The sequence below is a fragment of the Halichoerus grypus genome, chromosome X (genome assembly GCF_964656455.1).
Source record: "Halichoerus grypus chromosome X, mHalGry1.hap1.1, whole genome shotgun sequence".
In the NCBI taxonomy this organism is placed as follows: domain Eukaryota; kingdom Metazoa; phylum Chordata; class Mammalia; order Carnivora; family Phocidae; genus Halichoerus; species Halichoerus grypus.
Window position 1 is genome coordinate 39,945,611 of NC_135727.1, and position 19,661 is coordinate 39,965,271.

The 19,661-nt window shown below is 49.1% G+C and overlaps 2 protein-coding genes across 4 annotated transcripts in view; one reads left to right on the top strand and one right to left on the bottom strand.

Moving 5' to 3' along the window:
• COL4A6 (collagen type IV alpha 6 chain) overlaps positions 1–3,604 on the top strand; it is a 274,523-nt gene extending 270,919 nt beyond the window's left edge. For both annotated transcript variants that reach the window (XM_078065428.1, XM_078065427.1), the window contains one exon: positions 2,143–3,604. In XM_078065428.1, the coding sequence (XP_077921554.1) occupies positions 2,143–2,403 (261 nt within the window). In that variant the 3' untranslated portion in view covers positions 2,404–3,604. The remainder of the gene's footprint in view (positions 1–2,142) is intronic.
• Positions 3,605–5,417: 1,813 nt separating this feature from the next.
• Positions 5,418–19,661, bottom strand: part of ATG4A (autophagy related 4A cysteine peptidase) — a 53,030-nt gene continuing 38,786 nt past the window's right edge. For both annotated transcript variants that reach the window (XM_036076115.2, XM_078064424.1), the window contains 9 exons: positions 17,970–18,071; positions 17,722–17,794; positions 14,622–14,701; positions 13,776–13,963; positions 13,576–13,654; positions 9,517–9,662; positions 8,218–8,274; positions 6,493–6,601; positions 5,418–5,955 (listed from right to left, as the gene is read on the bottom strand). In XM_036076115.2, the coding sequence (XP_035932008.1) occupies positions 5,885–5,955; positions 6,493–6,601; positions 8,218–8,274; positions 9,517–9,662; positions 13,576–13,654; positions 13,776–13,963; positions 14,622–14,701; positions 17,722–17,794; positions 17,970–18,071 (905 nt within the window). In that variant the 3' untranslated portion in view covers positions 5,418–5,884. The remainder of the gene's footprint in view (positions 5,956–6,492; positions 6,602–8,217; positions 8,275–9,516; positions 9,663–13,575; positions 13,655–13,775; positions 13,964–14,621; positions 14,702–17,721; positions 17,795–17,969; positions 18,072–19,661) is intronic.

Sequence of the window (19,661 nt, forward strand, 5' to 3'; positions counted from 1 at the left end):
GGAAGAGGCTCGGCCTGACCTTGGCCCAGTCCTGCATGAATGATGGGTAATTCTGAGGGTGAGTAGAAAGGAGCAGTTTGCACCCAGAGGTCCAGGGGTGAGAATATCAATCACCGGCAGAGGCCCTAAGGTCTCCATGCCAGCTTCAGGTATGCCACAAGCAAGGGAGGGAGGTGACACCCGATCCCGGGGGACAGTGAGGGAGAGGCTGTCCCCACTCAAAGCCGGACACACTCTTCATTGCCCAGGCTGGGCATGGGCGCCCCTCCTCTTCTGCCCACCGTCCCAGGCCCCTCCGGCCACCTTTCATGTCCTCCTGAAAGGCTCAGATGAGGGCATGCTGTGTTTCTACATCCTTGGTGGGATCTTTGCTGCTGCTACCCGTTGCCGTGGGAAGGCTGTACGTCTTGCTAAGAAAGAGCTGAGAACGTCTGCAAGCCCAAAGAAGCATCAAGTCCCTCACACGCCATTCCGTGTGACTATCGGGGGAGGGGGACATTCAGCGAGTGAAAGGTCAGGTTTCGGGCCAGATTCGCTCCCAGGGAACATGAGGGTGGCACCCGCTGAAGTACCCTGCCTTGCCAGAGCGTCCTTGCTAAATCGCCAGGGGTGAGATGCTGAGAAAGTGTCTTTGAAGAATTACCAAAGCCTTAGGCCTCCTCACGTTGGTGGTACCTGCGTGGTATGAGGTACTTCCTTGTTTGCTCTGTCTTTGTGGAATCGGGCAGTTTATCCCCAAGTAATACAGAATCGCCTTACCTCTCATTCTGTCCCATCCACCACCCAGACCAGGAAATAAGTTGAAAAGGCCCCTGAGCTTCCACAAGCAATGTTACAAAAGTCATACAAAATCGCATGTGTCTTGCTCCCGGGAGCACTCTTAAGTCCTTATTCACAATCTCTTTACTCTTACTTTACACAGAATTCTAACGTTCTAGAATATCCATATTTTCCTGAAAACCTGTAAGGGTGGGAATTTGGACTGCCTAATATGGCATCTTGGAGCTATAAGACATGCCTACTAAGAAGGAGAAAAGAGAGAGAAAATGATTCAAAGGTGGCCTAAGAACTCTACAAGTTGTGTCCCTTGGTATGGGGACACAACTGCCCAACACAAGAAGCAACATTCCCAACAATAAGCCTGAGTCCTGCGCAAAGTGCAAAAGACGCAACATCTGCCATTTAGTAAGGCAGGGAAGTGTGTCGTCTGTTCCAGAAAGTGTTCTATCTGAGGATCAAAATGAGGAAAACTTTGATGCTTCATTTGTCAGGAAAGATCCCTTATAGGGAGACTAGCCCTCCCGGAGTTTTGTAAAGCAAGCCATCCCTGAGCGTCCAACTTGGGCATCTGTCCCATTGGCCACTTGCTGACCCGGGGGGTGGGGGATAAAGCCTCTTCCTCACCCCCTGTGGTCCAGCTAATACCCCAGCTGCCGTGAAGGGAGAGGGGGTGGGGAGTGCGGAGACCCGGGACTGCTGTCTGTGGGTACAGTGACTGGCGACTATGGGCTAATGAGTGGCACTGACACTGGATGCTGAAGGGGCCCTGACGGGAGGGCCGGGACACTAGGCCACATACGAGGCCCTCTTGTACTCGGCAAGCAACAAACGCTCTCTGTTGCCCCGAAGGGTGTGGCACAGATTGAAAACGTAAGAAGTTCTAAGGAAGGTAACTGCAGAGCCGGCACTATTCATAGGCTGGGGGAGGGGCCCAGGGTTTAGCCACTTGGTGGGGTACTACGCGTGCTCTTGCTCTTCTTGGGGGTCACCACCAAGGGCTTGGAGTAGACCAGGGCTCGGAGAAGACCCGCGTCCTCAAACCTCCTGAGTCTGCCTTCATCCAGCCTTTCTCAGACTTACTTGCCCGCGGGGATCGGCAGGGAGTCCCCGAACACGCCTCGGAACTCGGCGGGACACCGGCAGTTTGGGGGGGGGGACGCTGGCCAAGAGGTCCCCGCTGCCCAAGCGCGGTGGGTTAGGAGGGCCCTTGGGGAGCTGGGAGGGGACGCTCCTGGCCCCGAGGACGAGCAGCCCCCGGGCCTGTAATGTGAGCTTTGGGGGTGCTGGCTAGATGCTGGGGCTGAGCCGAGGCGCCCGAGCTCCGGCTGGCCGCACAGCCCACGCGCTGACCCTGTCTTGCAGCACACTGCGGCGGGCGCCGAGGGCGGCGGCCAGTCCCTGGTCTCCCCGGGCTCCTGCCTGGAGGATTTCCGAGCCACTCCTTTCATCGAGTGCAGTGGGGCCCGGGGCACCTGCCACTACTTTGCCAACAAGTACAGTTTCTGGCTGACGACGGTGGAGGAGAGGCAGCAGTTTAGGGAGGAACCGGTATCTGAAACGCTCAAGGCCGGGCGGCTCCACACCCGGGTCAGCCGCTGCCAGGTGTGTATGAAAAGCCTGTAGGGAGGCACCTGCCCCCCCCCCCGCCCCCTGCCCGCTCCTCCCCCCCACAGCGGGCCCCTCACAGCCTCGAACGAGCTGAAGAAGGAAGGCCCCATGCCCGGGTGCCCCTCTGTCAAGTCTCCCGCGGGCTGGGCTGCTGGGCACTGGTCAGCCCGACCGTCAGGCGCGATGGGTGAGCCCGCCCTCCTGAGCTCGGCTGCCCCATTTCAACCTGGTGCTGCCGTTGGATGCGGAGGTTCGCATGCTTATTCACGGCTGCCTCGGAAAGACCTGCTGGGCGACTGCTTTCTTAGACTCCGAGGTCACCACACATTCTTTGGCTTAAACCAGAAGCCGGTGTTTCCACATTCAGAAAAGAAACTTGTCACTTGTCCGGCAGCCCGGGGTGCGCTCTGATTCCTTCGAGAGTGAGCAGTGAGCGCGGCTGGGCCCCAGAGCGCTTCAGGAGGGGGCTCGTTAACTTCAGATGGTGCCAAACGAATCACTTCCTCCTAGCTGGCTCCCTCCCCAGCCAGAGACCTAGGACTTGGCCTGGTCCAGAGTAGAGCAAGGGAGGCACCGCATGGAGCCGGGGCCCAGAAAGGGAAATGAGAACCACACCCCTTTCTCCCAGGCTGGGGGGCGCAGAGGGGGATGGGCAAGGAGGTGTGAATTTTGCTTTGGACTCCAGGAACAAAACGAGGCAAAACCCTTGTCCCAGTTTCTCAGAGGTCCCTGTTTATTCCAAATGCCATCCAGATGTGTGCGGTGGGGCAAATCAAAGCCGTGGTTTGTTGGGTCTTTTGCATTCTGAGGCTGTTGTTAGAGACTTGCCATTAAAATGTCCATCCAATTGCTCTTTCACAGGTAGCCTGTTAAACTATTTTAATATTTTGTTAAACCTCATACAAATCTAGCACACTCCTCTCCTTAGCAGTTGGCAGACCTAAAGCAAGCCTGAGTTGACTATAAAGTGTATTGTATTCTCTGCAGGGGGATGTGTTTTAACCATTTCCTCTGATTATCAGTTTCTCAGAACACTTAGCTATGTTAACATGAGGCAACTCCTTCCAGGTGATTCTCTTTCCTTAAATATTATATAAACCGGGCCAACACAAAGAAAGCATAATCAGTATAATCTGAATTATTGTTACCTTCACCTCCTGAATAATAAGCATGCTGTCAGCTTTGTACATTGCAAATAAAAGGAATCAAACATCAACATTTGACTCTTTTGACATTCTCTGATGAATACTTTTCTAAAGTCCATTTCGCTATAATTCGTGAATCCCCCTCAGAGCCTGTTACTGCAAGCTGAGCTTTACAACAAAACACTGAGGTGGGAAAAATACAATTAAAGGTCAAAGGGCAGAAGGCAACAAATCCACAACTCAGTTTCAAAATCCACCTATAACTGCTTTTAGCCCCGTCCATGCTAGAGTTCAAGAAACGGGTTTCCATACTTCTGGGGCTTCGGGATCCTTTCTAGATAAATCGAAAGTAGAGAAATGTTGGGGCACCTGGGTGGCGCAGTCAGTTAGGCATCCGACTCTTGGTTTCGGCTCAGGTCGTGATCTCAGGGTAGTGAGGCCGAGCCCCACGTCGGGCTCCGTGCTCAGCGAGGAGTCTGCTTGAGACTCACCTTCTCCCTCTGCCCCTCCACAACCCCCCTCACGCGCGCGTGCTCTCTCTCAAAAATAAATAAAATCTTTTTTAAAAACTAGAGAAATGTTGAGGTTGTTAAAATCAAATCCAAGGCATATATGCATATATTTGTATATGCATAAAACATATCTTCTGCACGGATAAACAAGAAAGAAATGATGCTGGGAGTATTCGGGGAAGGGAACCGACCTGTGGGAGGGAGAGATTTTCATTGCATACCATTTTGCACCTTTTGATTTCTGAACCACTGGAATATATTACCTACTGGAAAAAAAAAAAGAAGAAAAATGGAATTTAAGGAAATAAGTGTTCTAATATTCCTACATATACAAACAAAACAAAACCAACTTTGCTCTGTGCTGGCTTTCAAGCTAGTGGTTGCTGGCCTTCCTCAGGCCTTGGTGGAGGAAGGGGGTGAAATGCACCCAAGTTAAGAGGGAAGGAAAGGAACACGGGAAGACGCCACTTAGGCTTGAGGTGCAGCCACACAAGAGAGGGTTTAGTAAAGCCAATTTGATGAAAATGTGCTTTAAGATTTGCTATGTTGCTCATCCCGAAACGGTTTGGAATTGCATTTGCTGCACGGATTAAATGTCACCACGTGAATAATTTTTTCTAATTGTGGCTGTCAACCAAAATGGAGTCGAAGTCAAACACCATTTTTTATTTTCCCCCAAACCAACAATTTTAAGTCAGTGATTGGCAAACTTACAGTCTGCACGCCAAATCCAGCTCGCCACCTGTTTTTGTAAATAAAACTTTATTGGCTTACAGCCAGGCTCGTTTGTGTGCCCGCTGGTGTTGGCTGCTTTTGCACTTTGACCGCAGAGCTGAGGGGCTGTGACACAGGCCGCATGGCCCGCAAAACCGAAAGTGTTTACTATTTGGCCCTTGGCAGGAAAATTTGCCCACCGCTGATTTAAAGTGATCATGACTTGGGGCGCCCAGGTGGCTCAGTCGGTTAGGCGTCTGCCTTCAGCTCAGGTCATGATCCCGGGGTCCTGGGATCGAGCCCCATATCGGGCTCCCTGCTCCACGGGGAGTCTGCTTCTCCCTCTCCCTCTGCCCCTCCCCCCGACTCGTGCTCTCTCTCTCTCTCTCTCTCTCTCTCTCTAATAAATAAAATCTATTTAAAAAAGAGTTTTTAAATAAATAAACAAATAAAAATAAAGTGATCATGACTTGATTGAAGGGCAGGGTGACATCTGACAAAAAGATCAGTAAGGATGGTGACAGTGACCCATCGGACAGCAAGGTTCCCTCAGATAGGAATGAGAACAACCAGTGCGCATTTGCTGTAATTTCTCGGGCAGATTTTTGATCTGCATTATAACCATTTAAAATACATATCCAAATAACTTAATAAGACCTTTTTCTCCCTGATGCAATCACTTTATTATTAGAGCAAGAGAACAGATTGCTTCTTAGTATTTAGCCCAAAAGAGGTCACTCCTGAAAGGGGGAAGAAGCACAGGGTAACCATCTCTCCTCTGCTGGTGCTTGAAGCAAGGTGGGAGTTGCTGTCTCTCTGTTAGACATCCATCTCCTTGTTTCAGTAGCTGAAGACTCGCTGTGGCCAGGTAAGACAAGCTGGGAAGCAAGGGACGGCTCCTAATCTTTCTGCTCCTACGTTCCATGATTGTTCTAGTTCGTTCTGGGGGCAGGGTTGTTATCGTTCGTTTTCTGAGAAATGGTAACTGGCTCAGTCATGATTGCTATCAAGTTTGTATGCTGTTGGCATATCAGGCACTTGTGGACTAGAAAAGTCTCATGTAACGGGTTCGTGTTCTTCCGGTGCTAGATCGAAGACAGACCTCCAAATCGCGTTTCCACTACCCTAGACGCTCAGGATCTCGAAATCCTCCTCCAGGTCAAACTCCTCTAGTTGTTCAGTGGAGTCAATGAATTCTATCGGAATATGGAAATGAGAAAGAAGAAAGTTTGACACTCGGGTTGAAGTGGTCAGTACAGTTACTCAGTAGTTAAGCCTACTCATTTTTTAATGGTTTTGCTACAGAAAAGCTTCTGTGGAGGAGACTCGCAGGTGGGACCGTGGACAAGTACTAGAGATTCTTTCGAAAGAAGCAAAAATAATTGAGCTCGTTAGACACTCTTATTCCCAGGGATGAGGATGAGGCTCTGGGGGTCTTTGAGGTACCTTCTGAATCACCCCTGGCCCCTGATTTGGATTTGGGGCCAGACCATGAATACACGTTCTCGTCATTTTTGATTTTGCATGGCCCTTTTGCATCGAGCTCATTTTCTTCAACTATCAGGCTTTGAAATTGGTGCAGATCAGTTCACTGGAAGATTAAAATCATCGGGGACACTACTCCTTGCTCAGGCCAGCTGAGGAGAAACTGTACCTTCCATGGAAAGCGTGAGCCACAGTCGCTTCGGTCTTGTGAAACACTGCTACCCAAGAGCCCCGGAACAATGGCTTACCTGCCCCGGTGGTTGTCACTTCCGGCTTGGCTGGAGGAACGAAGGGAGGCCAGTGCGATGGATGTTTCTGAACTAATTCAAACATCCTTAAGTTTTCCTTTAGGATTTCCTGAGGACACACAGAAACGGCTGTAAACATTTCAGACTGACTACACATTTCAGTCCGGCTGTCCATCTGTGATCCCAAGCCCTGCAAGAGTGACCTGGTTGTGGAAAGGCGAGAACAAAGCCCTGGCCAGTGTGCCCATCCTCTACTTGATCCATCTGAAGACTCAGCCCGCTTCAATTCTTGCGCCAGTCTGTGAAGGACACTGGAGGGGGTAGCTGACGGAAGGCCAGCTGCCTGCGCCTAACTCAGTTCAGCACCGAGCTGTTCCTGATCTGTTGGCTCCAAGGAAATGCGTGTTAATTACGTGAAATCCGCCCCCAGAGGATCCTGGGACATAGTGTTGGCGGGGTTTTGATTTTAGTCCAACACTTGTGGTGTATGTCCTAATTTAGATGGCACAGTCTTACCAGAGAACTTTCATTCAGACTTTCCAGGGCGTGTGAATAGAGTTTCGCTGCATTCTGACAGGGTAAGTATTGCCTTTAGAAAAGAATTCTCCATTTTGTCCCAGCCAATGATTAACTGGGGTTGCAGAGTCAGCTAGGGACATTAGTGTCAATTATCTGTGCACTTGTGAAGACAAAATCTGCCCTCCTTACACTTGCAAGAGGCTCTGGGCTCCCATCTCCCCAACCTCTTTTTCTTTTTTTTTTCCTTTTGTTGCAGATAGGAGAACAGCAAGTCTCCTGCCACCCCATCCAGGGCGCTTTTCAACTACTCCCTGTGATCGCCCTTCTTTCATAAGCATTTATCAATGTCTCCCACATGCTTGGCATGTATTAGAAGCGAGGATGAGGGGGGCAGATGCCAAGACTGGTGAGCCAGCAAAACAGTAAATATCCTTTTACACAAAATACCGAGAAGCGAGAATATCTGGCTTGGGTGTTTACACACATTCCTGCAAATTGTGTTTCCTTTAATGGCAGCGTGCCTACATTTTATAGAAATGAGACAGCTAAGGGGCGCCTGGGTGGCTCAGTCATTAAGCGTCTGCCTTTGGCTCAGGTCATGATCTCAGGGTCCTGGGATCGAGCCCCGCATCGGGCTCCCTGCTCAGCAGGAAGCCTGCTTCTCCCTCTCCCACTCCCCCTGCTTGTGTTCCCTCTCTCACTGTGTTTCTCTCTGTCAAATAAATAAAATCTTAAAAAAAAAAAAAAGAAATGAGACAGCTAAGAGAAAGACAGCCCCCTAAACTACATCATGGACTATATGAAACTGTAAACGGACCACAAAACAAATAGAAAAGCAGTTTGGTTCCTTCAACCATCTCAGCGCTATGAACAGAATGAGGAAGACTTTAGGCTGAACTATGTGAAATTAGCATTTTTAAGTGAAAATGGTGGAATATTCATTGAATATTTCATGTGACTTGTAGGCATAATCAGATGAGACATTACATAGCTAAAAATATCACCCACTTGACATACTAAGCATATTTCAAGCAAAGGTTTTGCTCTGGTTCCCCCCAGAGTTATGCATAATTCCCCACATCTTAGTTTTTCCCTTGCAATACAATCCTATCAGGCTAGACTCATGTCACTATGTGAAGCAGTCTTGAAAAGGGATCCTATTGAATAACTTCTGCTTTTAAGACTAAGAAAAACACACATCTTTACCTTCTGCACGAGGCTACACCAGCTATCAAAGTCCTTTTCTTCTTTGCAGAAAAATCCCTTGGGGGGGAAAAGCAAGAGAACATAACTTAGAACTGGTTAGGGGCACCGAATCAGGCCCTTCATACTACAAGATGGCGCTGCTGGCCCAGAGCTGGGATGGGGGTCGCTCTCTTTAGATGCGTCTTCTGACAATAGCGAAACACATTGGCTGCATTGCTCCCTCTCCCAGGTCATTGCCTTACCTGGACACACACATTTACTCACTCATTCCATCTCTCCCTCTCCCTCTTTCTCTCATTCTCGCCCCTCCCTTCCTTTCCCTCCCTGACCCTCCCTGTCACCCTCCTCTCATACTGTGAGATATAGTAACTTGAAGACCAATCTCCAAAGCATGGGGTTAATTCCATTACACTCAGTGTGCAAATAGACACATCCATAAAGAACAGTCGATAAACCAACCAACAAAAGCCAAATAGTACTTTTAGCTAGAGGCAGTGCATAATAAGATGGCTTTGACCTGAAGGCAATGATCTGTTAGAATAAAGAGAACAATCCACCTCCTTCCCCATCCTCAGAGCCATCCTACAGTAGTGAAAGAATGGTCCAAAACGAGAGGAGGACTCTTGTCCACTCTCAGTCTCTGGTGCTCTGACAATTGGGTTAAACTGGAAGAGAGGATGCAGACAGGCCTCAGAATCACTGGTAACTTCATGGGCAGCTGTCCCTTCAGCGTGTGTAGACGGTCGTCATATCTCCAGGGGGAAAACCCTGCATCTTCCTGGATTGCGGGCCCAGGGAAATGAGTGCTATCCACCCAGATCTTGCCCCCGGATCCTTCCCTAACTATGTCCCGCCTTATTCCCTGTGCCTGGGTGGCAATAATTAGGGGGCAAGAAGTAAAAGGGGAAAGACTGTAACACTAATAATAACCGACATTTACAGAATGCTTACAATGTGCCCGGCACTGTGCTGAGTGCCTTATGCACGGTATGCCTCCCACAACCCTGAAGGAAGTATTGTTTTGCTCATTTTAGGGAGGAATAGGCTGAGGCTCAGAAAAGTTCAAGGACTCCCCATAAGTCCATAGCTAGTAAGGGACAGGGCCTGGATTCCAATTCTAGTAGTTTGCCTTCAGGGTCCATCCCTTCCCCACTATACTATGGTACCTCTCGGGGGATGGGGCCTAGTGAGTGAACATACTCTCGCTGTCCTACCTAGCAACCCGGAGAATTCCCAGGGAACCAATCTGTAACAGCGTGGCGTCGTATCTCTTGGCCCACCCAACCTTCAGGTACCCACCAGCGCTACGGAAGGATCCAAGTTCAAGATGTTCATTCGCTGCGGGGACTGCAGGCAATGGAAAGTCTGGTCGTCAACTGTTCCATTCTCTTCGGTGTCAACAAAAGTCTGGGTTGTGTGAGGGTCCAAGAAAATGAGCTCATTGCCTGTTTGGGATGAGACATGCTTAATCTAGAAAGAACCACTGGCCCTGGCCCCACAGCTGTCCCTTGGGAGGAGGCGCTCTGGTTTTCTTAACCCCTCCCTTTGGTGACAATGGGAATGAGATGACAGAAAGCCTAAACTTGGGTGATCATGCTTGAAGGAAGCCAAATCCAATCATTCAACGAGAAGACTCGCCCTAGCATTTACATCTCCTCAAAGCCCAAGACCAAAAATGGAGAGGGAAGGGTTTGAGAAAATGTGCGAATGAGAGACCACAGATGACATGGCAGGCTCTGTGAGCAGCAGTTAGCAAAGAGGTGGTAGGTACAATCACCAGGGCGTGAGCCCGGGTGCCATTAGGGAGCTTTCTTCCTCTTTCCACATTGGGAAGCATCTCGCTCCAAGCCATTGGTTCTCAGACCTGTGGTCAGAGAGCACATCTGGTAAGAAAAAAGAGGCCTTGGCCTTCCCAAAGAAATGGGAATGCTGACTCTGCTATGGATGGACTCTGACTTCTGGTCTCGATTAGCTGGCAAGTTAGCAATTCCCAGTGGAAAGCGTTGCCCTAGTCACTTTGATACCAGTACAGATACACCTCACTGAGGAAATGCACTTTGAGATGATGGGCCTGCACAAAGGAGAGAAAAGCCATGCTTCATTAAGGTGAACAAGCACAGCCCAATAATGACCTGGGAGGGGTCTGAGATAATAAAACTTGTACTTTGATATTCAAAGGGCTGAGAGGCCCTCCAATGCTCACCAGTGGCATGCTGAGTTGGCGAAAGTAGCACCCCAACCTCACCATCTGGGCCTCAGGACCAGCTGGGCCTCTGTGTTGTAGACTGGGTTGGGCAACCAAAGAGAGATCTACCCAAGGCAGGAGGATGGGGTAGGGAGAGATGCCCCCCAAGACTCTCCCTGGAATGGTATCCAGGATTGTGCTGGGCCACATCTAAGTGCTTCTGTCAGCAGAGAACGTTTCTGATGCCTGATGAATAGCTTAACTTGTCTCTATCACAGACATATATATTCCCCCTGGACCACAGCTGGGTGAGATCAGTTATACCCCAGAAGCTTCAAGTCATAAAGAAAAGCAACAACCAGGATGTTCAGAAGGAAGCCTACTTATGACCATGGAAAAGTAAGAAGAAAAGGAAGTTGTGCACAAGAAAATAGAAATCCAGAGCGGGGTTAGGACAGAGCATTCTGCCAGAGTGTTTCAAGTTAAGGTGCTGAGAATAATTGGATAATAAGAGCATCCTCTGTGATTCTGGCCCTTTCCGTGTGTGTGTGTGTGTGTGTGTGTGTGTGTGTGTAGTGGAGCTTTGCAGGCTGCGTTGTTTCTGAGAGATACAGTAGAATCCCTAAAAGGTCCTAGAAGGGATGTGGGGACCAAACCAAGGTCTCTAATTAGGCCTGAGCACAAGAGGCTGTCTGGTCAACCACCTGCAGACACAGGGCTCACGCAATGGCTCTCCAATGGCAACCTTCACCCAAGGGCAGGGAACAAGCATCTCCTGTCTAAGCAGGCAAAAGCAGACAGCCAGACTCTCATCTTAGACATAGTGTCACACATCGAGAGCTTTTCCCAGCTTCCCACCGGGAAAGAGGGCCCTTGGGAAGCAATGTGGCATGGTAGGCAGAGCTGGCCAAATTGGAATTGAATGCTGGCTTGGCTACTTTCTAGCTGGGTGACCTTGAGGCAACAACCCTCCAACTCTTAGTTGCACTATGGTAAGCTTTAACTCACAGGGGTATCGTGCTGTCTGTATCTATATCTCTATATAGGACTATCTATCTGTACCTGTATGTGTATATATGTTCTCTATCTATCTATCTATCTATCTATCTGGGGTTGGGACTTTGCAGGGTCCCTGACACAAGACAGCTGTTCAGCAAATGGCAGTTCTCATCTGTTCCCTCCCTTCAGACATTCGACCAGTCTGGAACCCCCAACATAATGCAGTAAGGGGGTAAGTCAGAAAAGGGGATTCAGGAGGACTTTGGGGCCTCAAATAAAGGTGAAGCAAAGGATTTATAAAAGGCAATGGCAAACGGGAACTGTGCAGACCTCTCTCTGGGGAGCTGAGGATTGCCCACACCCCTTTAATGAGTAGTCAACCTCCGCAAAAGTCACCCTGACCCACTGGCCTCACGGAACAGAGGGGCTATGCTGGCTTGGCAAACTCTTTCTGGGTAATTTGGGGTAAGAGAGGCCAGGACCCCCTGGGGAATCCCATACATTGTTCCTTGCGGTCCCTCCAAAATTATTTTCCAATCTGTTTCGGCCTTGGCCTCGAGCACAGAAAAAGAGAAAATTGATTTTTGCGACCTTTTCTTTGACAGGAACCCAAAAGCTTAGAAGCGGAAGGCATCTACGTTTATAGGACTCCAAAGACTGGATTTTGTACTGAGAAAAATAAACGCCTCCTTGGTTTGCAAATGTTCCATCAAGCTGTGGTTCTCAGGCTTGACCAGTAGATGGCAGCAATAGCGAGAGCTCAGGCCACCTAGAAACCCCACCTCAAAGAGAAGAGTGAGGAGCAAAGCAAAGACAGGTGCTGGGGGTCCGGAAGGGTGGGGCCACCTTTCACTGGGTGCGCACTACGTGCCCAGCTCTTGGCTGAGTGCTCTACTGTGAGGTGACAACACGGCGAGGCAGGGGTGAGCCCTATTTTCTTTTTTGTTTTTTAAAGTAAACTCTATGCCCAACGTGGGGCTTGAACTCATGACCCCGAGAGCAAGAGTCGCGTGCTCTACCCCTGACTGAGCTGGCCAGGGGCCCTGGCCCTATTTTCCACAAGAAGAAACTGAGACAAAAAGAGTGGATATTCTTTTCCTGCTATCACACAGCTAGCTGGCATGTGGGAGACCACGGACAGGGCCAGGAATGTCTGTTTCCCAAGCCACCTCAGCTCTCTGAATCTCCATGGAGTGGGACGGCGGGGGGTGCGAGCTCACTTCACCCTCTCCTCTGCACATCCCTCATGCCACTCCCCATGCCCGGTCTGGCTCCCCTTGCCCATCCAAGGCTCTCCCTTGTAATCCAAGCTCATATTCCTCAAGGCCAAGTTTCAGGCCACACCACTCCCTTCCCTGTGCTCTTCAGCACCAACCAGGTGTCTGGGCCCTTGGTACGCAATGTGTGGTGTTTACACGAGCAGCATCAGGCCCGCCTAGTTAGAAGTGCAGAATCTCACCCCGGACCTACTGAACCTGCATTTTAATGGGCTCTCAGGCTGATCTGTGTGCACATGAGAGTTTGAGAAGCACTGGGCTAGCTCGCCTGGTGTGCCAAGGGCCTTAAATGACTCAGATCACAGCTAGCCTATACGGTGGCTAGGGTTCCAGAGGCATCAACCGAGGCAAGGGTCCGCATTAGGAACGTTAGTGGTTTTCAGGCTTAGCCCCTGTTACCAGAAAAAGGACAGCTCTGTCTTTGCCTCCTCTCAATTCTACCTGGTCACGGCTCTGAACGATGAGGCAGCAGGCCCAGCTGCGTGGGCCTGGGAAGCCAGGGGATGGGTCCTAGCCCGAATGCCCAAGCCCCAAGGAGAGGGGGATCCACAATGCCAGGGGAGTGAAACCCTGCCACCCTGGGCCCCCACAGAAAGGAGAGAGAGATGCTAAAAAGATGCCATGCCCTTGGGGTGGTCCAGTGGGCAAGCAGCCGTGGAACCATCTTTTCAAGAGGCAAGGCGGTGGAGGCACTGAAGGGGGATGTGCTCTCCATTGGGCACCAAGAAGTGTTACTCTCCACAGATCAGGCCAGAGACAGGATGAGCTGACCAGAGGCCATGGCACCTCTGGGCGAGATGAGGGCCCCCTAACCGGAATTGTCTGGGCTCCCGTGCAAACCTTCTGCCCGCCCTCCCCTAGCCCGTGACGACTTACTTGCGAGTCCTCTTTTCTTACCTAAGAATCCTATGAAATAATAGGCGTTATTTGGTTTTCCTCCTAATGCCCCTAAAGACTGTGGCATCTTAAAACACTCCTAGAGGGAAAGAGAATGCAAGATTCTCAACTCACTTGTGGACTGCTGCTCACGGATCTCCGTGCTCACATGGCGGTGTGATGGGCAGGCGGCAATGGGCCCGGGAAAAGGAGTGACTTACTTTGAATGCATCAACATAGACAGGGTTGATTTGGTTTATGCCCAGGCGAAGGGGCACAATGAGCAGCAGGGGTTTCCAGGTTGGGCGGCCCGCAGGGGTGCCCTTACTCTGGTTCGAAGCATTCAGAGTGTCGGCGGGGCTCTCACCCACTGTGTCCGCCCTCAAAGGAAGGACACAGCACATTTTTTCTGGAAAGGGAAGACAAGAGAGTTGGGTCAAGGGGTATGTCATCCAAGATATGCCCAGGGCAAAACTGAGGGCCACCTCATCTCCTGCCTAGAAGCCCCACCACCACCACCACCACCACCAGGGGCCAGCTTGCCCCGCCTCCCACAGGAAGCCCAGGCCACTCCTCCAGCCCTTACTTCTCTTCCTTCTGGCACCTGAGAACTCACCTCCTGCCAGATCTGAGGGGCCCATTGAGAAAATCTTATTTCTCAACTAGTCTGCAAGGGCCTCTGAGACAGGGGCTGTATCTTTTGGTCTCTCTAACCCCATCAGGGAGAGCACATGGTTGGGCAAATGGGGGCCTCGGCAGAAGACCTGTAGGTGATTTAACTGATTATCCTCACTCTGAGTATCCTGCAGGGAAAGGGTCTGGGCCCTTCCAGAGAGAGAGGACCCTCTCATTGTTTTCTTCCTTTCAGAAAGCTGAAAGGGAAGAGAAGAAAAGGCACAGGGAGTCCTGTGCTCCCCGAAGTTTCCCTACTTTGGTGCAGCAGGCCAGGGTCAGTGTCTGTCTGTCTGTCGTTCTCTCTCACACACACATATACACACACCTTCTGAATGTTGAGGAAGGACCTCAGCCACCCACCAACCAGGAAGGTAAACAGGCGAGGGACTCACTGATATCTTCAATGACCACTGTGTTATCCATTGAAACATAAACAGCCAAGGAATTCCATTCGTCAAATAAAGCAAGTTTTCTGCAAAGCAATGCACAATGAGGTCAAAATTGGGGAAGAAGGCAACATCAGCAGGGAGCAGTACAATCTATGCCCCCATCCCTAAAGTCACCGAACACTGAGCCACAGAGAAGTTAGGGTTCGGGTCAAGCTCTGGCCCCCTTGACCGAGAGCTCTGGAACATTCCATGTCCAGGACCCTTGAGAATGCCACAGAGTCACTGTTTTCAAACCCTGAAAAAAAAAAAGCCCTGCTTTACAAAATGGAAAAATCTACCTCACAAGATGAAGTCACCCCTGCTGGGTGAAAGAAAAGGTACCAACGTTTCTGCTCCCAAGAGATTTTGTTTTCTTTTCTCAAATAAAAGACATTCTGACTTACTGGGGTTTTTTTTCCCAAAAAAGGAAACTGTCATAAATATATATATATATATATAAATAAAATATAAAAAAAAATTTATATTTATATGTATATACACAATGTATATACACACACACACGTTTGGGAGCATAGATAATATGGAGAATAAGGCCCAGGAAAATGCAGAGAGAGAGAGAGAGATCTCTTACACCCCTCCCCATGTGCAGTGCAAACACTGTTCAAGAAACTTGGGCTAAAGATGGCCTTGGTGTGGGGCCTCGCTGGTCAACAGCTGAAGACAGAGAGCATGCTGAATTGTGTGACTTCGGAAGGGGTTAGAAAGAAAACCCCTTTCACAGAGGGATCATCCGGGGTCTGAGTAAAGCAGCATGACCATATCTCCCTTATGTGTCCCTGTCGCTCATCTGAAAGAGGGCATGTTTAACCTGAGTACTTCTAGGATTCTTGGGTAAAGCCCAGTCTCACTGGACAAAAGAAAAAAAAAAACAAAACAGGGGCGCCTGGGTGGCTCAGTTGGTTAAGTGTCTGCCTTTGGCTCAGGTCATGCTCCCAGGGTCCTGGGACTGAGTCCCATGTCCAGCTCCTTGCTGGGGGGGTGGGGGGGCTGCTTCTCCCTCCGCCTGCAGCTCCCTCTGCTTGTGCACGCTCTCACAAAGAAAGAAAGAAAAAAAAACTTATTCTTTTCCTAACCAAAGTAACTCCCAGGAAGAGGTTAATTACCATTAAACTTTAATTTCATTCCTTTTGCTATATTACCTTTCCTTGCTATACTAATACTCTGTTGTTAATGGTAACAATAATAATGAATCAAGACCCGCTTAAATTCTTTTATTTTTAAAGATTTATTTATTTATTTATTTATTTGAGAGAGAAAGAGAGAGAAAAAGAGAGAGAGAGCATGAGATGGGGGAGGGTCAGAGGGAGAAGCGGACTCCCTGCTGAGCAGGGAGCCAGATGCGGGATTCGATCCCGGGACTCCAGGATCATGACCTGAGCCAAAGGCAGCTGCTTAACCAGTTGAGCCACCCAGGTGCCCGACCCACTTAAATTCTTTTAAAAATGTATGTTTCCGGGGCACCTGGGTGGCTCAGATGGTTAAGCATCTGCCTTCGGCTCAGGTCGTGATCCCGGGGTCCTGGGATGGAGCCCTACGTCTGGCTCATGGCTTGGCTGGGAGCCTGCTTCTCCCTCTCCCTCTGCCTCTCCCCTGCTCATGCTCTCTCTATATATATCTCTCTGTCTCAAATGAATAAATAAAAAAATCTTTAAAAAAATGTATGTTTCCATTTGTCTGTTGTTAAGAACTTCAAAATTTAGAAGACAGAAGCAAACTCTGAGGGATGTCACATAAAAAACCAACCATTTCAGGCTGGGTCTGGTGCCCGGCATGGCCCTTCTGATTCATCTTCTATGCGTTCTACCCTGGCTTCCTATACCAGTTCCCGAAATACCGCCAGATCTTCACTCAGCAGAGTCAACTGTGCCCTCCAAAGGAACTATGGACTAAGGCAAGAAAGTGCTCTCAGAGGGGTTGAACCATTAGCTAGGAGTAAGGCCAAGACACCGATTTCACTTGGGTCCCCAGGAAACCCAGCCTACTCCCCTCATGAGCACATTTCCAGAGCATTCTGGTTCAGAGAAGACTGGCTAATAACTGAAACAGTGCCCCCTCGGTACTTGTCATGGAGCAGGTCCCACCATCATCCTCCGGAGAGCCCAGGAATTGAAGAAGCAAGCTACACCCCAAGGAGTCCAGATGGTTCCAACCTTCTGATGGCCTAAATCCGGCCCCAGATTCTGGATGCCATCTTCATTCATCCTTCAAGTATCCGTTGAGCACCTGTGGGTGCCAGGCACTTTTATGTGCTAGCGTTACAGTAGTGAACAAAACAAATACAATCTCGGCCCTCCCGGAGTTTGCACTCAGTGGCAGGCGTCGGGAAGGAGAGGGACAACAGGCGAGGGGGCCTGCAGGTGTAGGTGCTGAGGCCACTCACCCCGTTCACTTCTAAAATGTTGGTCTTAGATTCTCCACCTTGCCCCTTGCTGTGGGAGGTGAGTTCTGTGATTTAACAGAACAACGGCAAAAGTACCACGCTGGGGTACCCGGAGTCTGCTAAGAGATGACAAACTGATCCCAAGACTCCCTAGGGGTTGGTCTCCTCCCATAGGTGGCGAGCTCCCCAAGGCAAGGACCGTGTTGAGTTTATTTCCATATACCCAGCACTTAGCATGGTAGAGCCACTCACTAAATATTGAAGGAATGAATGAATGAGGCCTTTTATACTCTACAAGGTGGGAGTCTGGGTCCTGCGTAGGCTGCCTCAGCCTCCACCGCCACTTAGTATTAGCCCTTTGGCTTCAAAGTGACCATCAGGCTGATGGTTCTCTGGAAGGTGAGCACCAACCCAGAGAGGGAAGAGACACTGAAGGAGTCCTGAGGTGCCTCCCCATCTACCGGTACCAATGGATACAACTCTGATCTACCAGAACAGATGTCCGCACGCACCCATCTCAAAGAACTGTCTGAGCAAAATGGCACAGATGTTTGGCGGCTCGGTGGGATGGCAAGAAGAGCTAGACTGATGGGACACAGGGTTAGCAGAAAAGGGAGCATAGGAGACGGAACAGTAAGGCGGACGCCAGACTCTTTTACTTACTTTAACACCTGTGCAACTGTATTTGGTCCAAACCATTCGCCAATTGATTTCCCTTCTCCTACACCCATTTGTGCTGTTTTTATGTGGGGAAAAAAAAGACGTTAGCAAAAGTTCTTCCAGCACGCCACAAGCTCCTAGTTTTTTGCATAAATAATTAAGCAGACGGACAATTCACAGAGCCACATATAAGGCAGGGGATGAGAGCAGCGGGTACAGACATTGCCTTAAAACCACCGATGTGACCTTACCCATTTGATGGATAGAGTAGCAACAGTCCTTTCTATCTAAGAAGCACTGGAGGATCCGTTGGTATTCTTTGGGTTGCTCTTTTTGTTTCTCCCAGTTCCAGTCTTTTTAGGAAAAGAAATGAGTTAAAGTCATTTTTATAACCGCTTATTACCTCTCTGCACTCTTACCGTAACTACGAGGTTAGAAGGAAAACAAAGGAGTTGCAGCTAGAAGGCAGGGGCCGTTGGGTTAGAACATTCCTAAGTAAACTTCAATTTTGATGACAAAGACATCTGGAGACATTACTTTCAAAGTCTCAGTGGGTGTAAAGTAAAAGCAAAACAACAAGTTGACCAAGGAGTTGACTTAGCCCAAGGGCTGAAGCTAGATAAATATTACATGAAAACGACATCAGAAAAGGCTTTTCTGGTCAGCTACTCTGTGAGCAGGAGGTCACCACAAAACCCGGAAGTGTATCCTTATAACACCCTGACGCCATACTGTCTCATCTCCACACGAACGGCAACGGCTTTGGTCTGTATATTTTGGCAGCATTGCCGAAAGAGTCTCATGGGGGAAGTGCTATTTGGACACTCAACAGTGTGCAGGGGATAGACACAATTCACAACTAAGGAAGCTCAAAAAAATTGGCAAGCTGCCATTTTTACACAACTTTGAAAAAGTCCACACTGACCTTTGGAAAAACAAATGCCTTTGCTATCAAGTATTCAAGGTTTCTTTGTGACCAAAACCCAAATAATTACATCTAGAGGAATCCCTTCTGTGCCTTAGGCATGCCCCCTCCCCCCCAAATGCCACAGAGCCTATTTATCCCAGGACTCGGGACAACTGTAAAAATTCTCCATAATCTCCACTGTAGATGATGTGCTTCTCCCATTCCCTCAGCTCTAGGAACTCTGTCTCACGGGACAGCTCTCTGGGGCTTAGTTGGTTTCCAAGACACAAATTTCTTTCCTGAGATTTTAGACAGAGTTTAACTTCACGACTGAAGTATTCTTGAAGTCAAAGGCCATTATCTCCAGAGTCTTCTGATCTCTTTGCTTCTAATAGTTCTGAAACCAAAGTTTTAAACTTTGTAGCCAGCACAGTCTTCAGAAGGTGAACCGCATCCAACTATTTTTTTCATCATTTGTTACCAAATTGTCCAAGTCTGGGGAAATCCTGATTAGCTGGCTGCTAAGTACCACTAAATATTGACTGATGACAGTGATAAGTGAGCACTCCACCTTAACTATGAAGTAAGTGAATAGGAAGCGCTCCAAAACACGTCTTTTACAAAATTCCATCTTTGAATTTATCTCAGCTGCAAGATTGATTTCCAAATTCTCCCTGCTGTTTGCTTTTCTGTTAAAACAACTCGTACGGCTGACTGTGGGGTTTTATGTCTTCCTCACTTGCTTCCCACAAAAGTCACTTCCAGGAGAATCATCTTGCTGTGTTTTATACATGGGAAGTTAAAGAGAATGGATCTGCTCTGAGCCAGATGCTCACAGTGGAGACATCACTGCACAAGGAGTCAGGAGACCTGCCTTCTTCTCTTCTCCAATCCATGCCTTCTCTTGGCTGTTTGACCCTGGGCAAGTCACCTTACTTCTTGAGCCTCAATTTCTTCATCTGTAAAACTGGAATTATGATACTCCCCAGGAGAAGCAGGTTCAGGTTATTCTAAACCCTGAAGAGAAGGCCTCAAA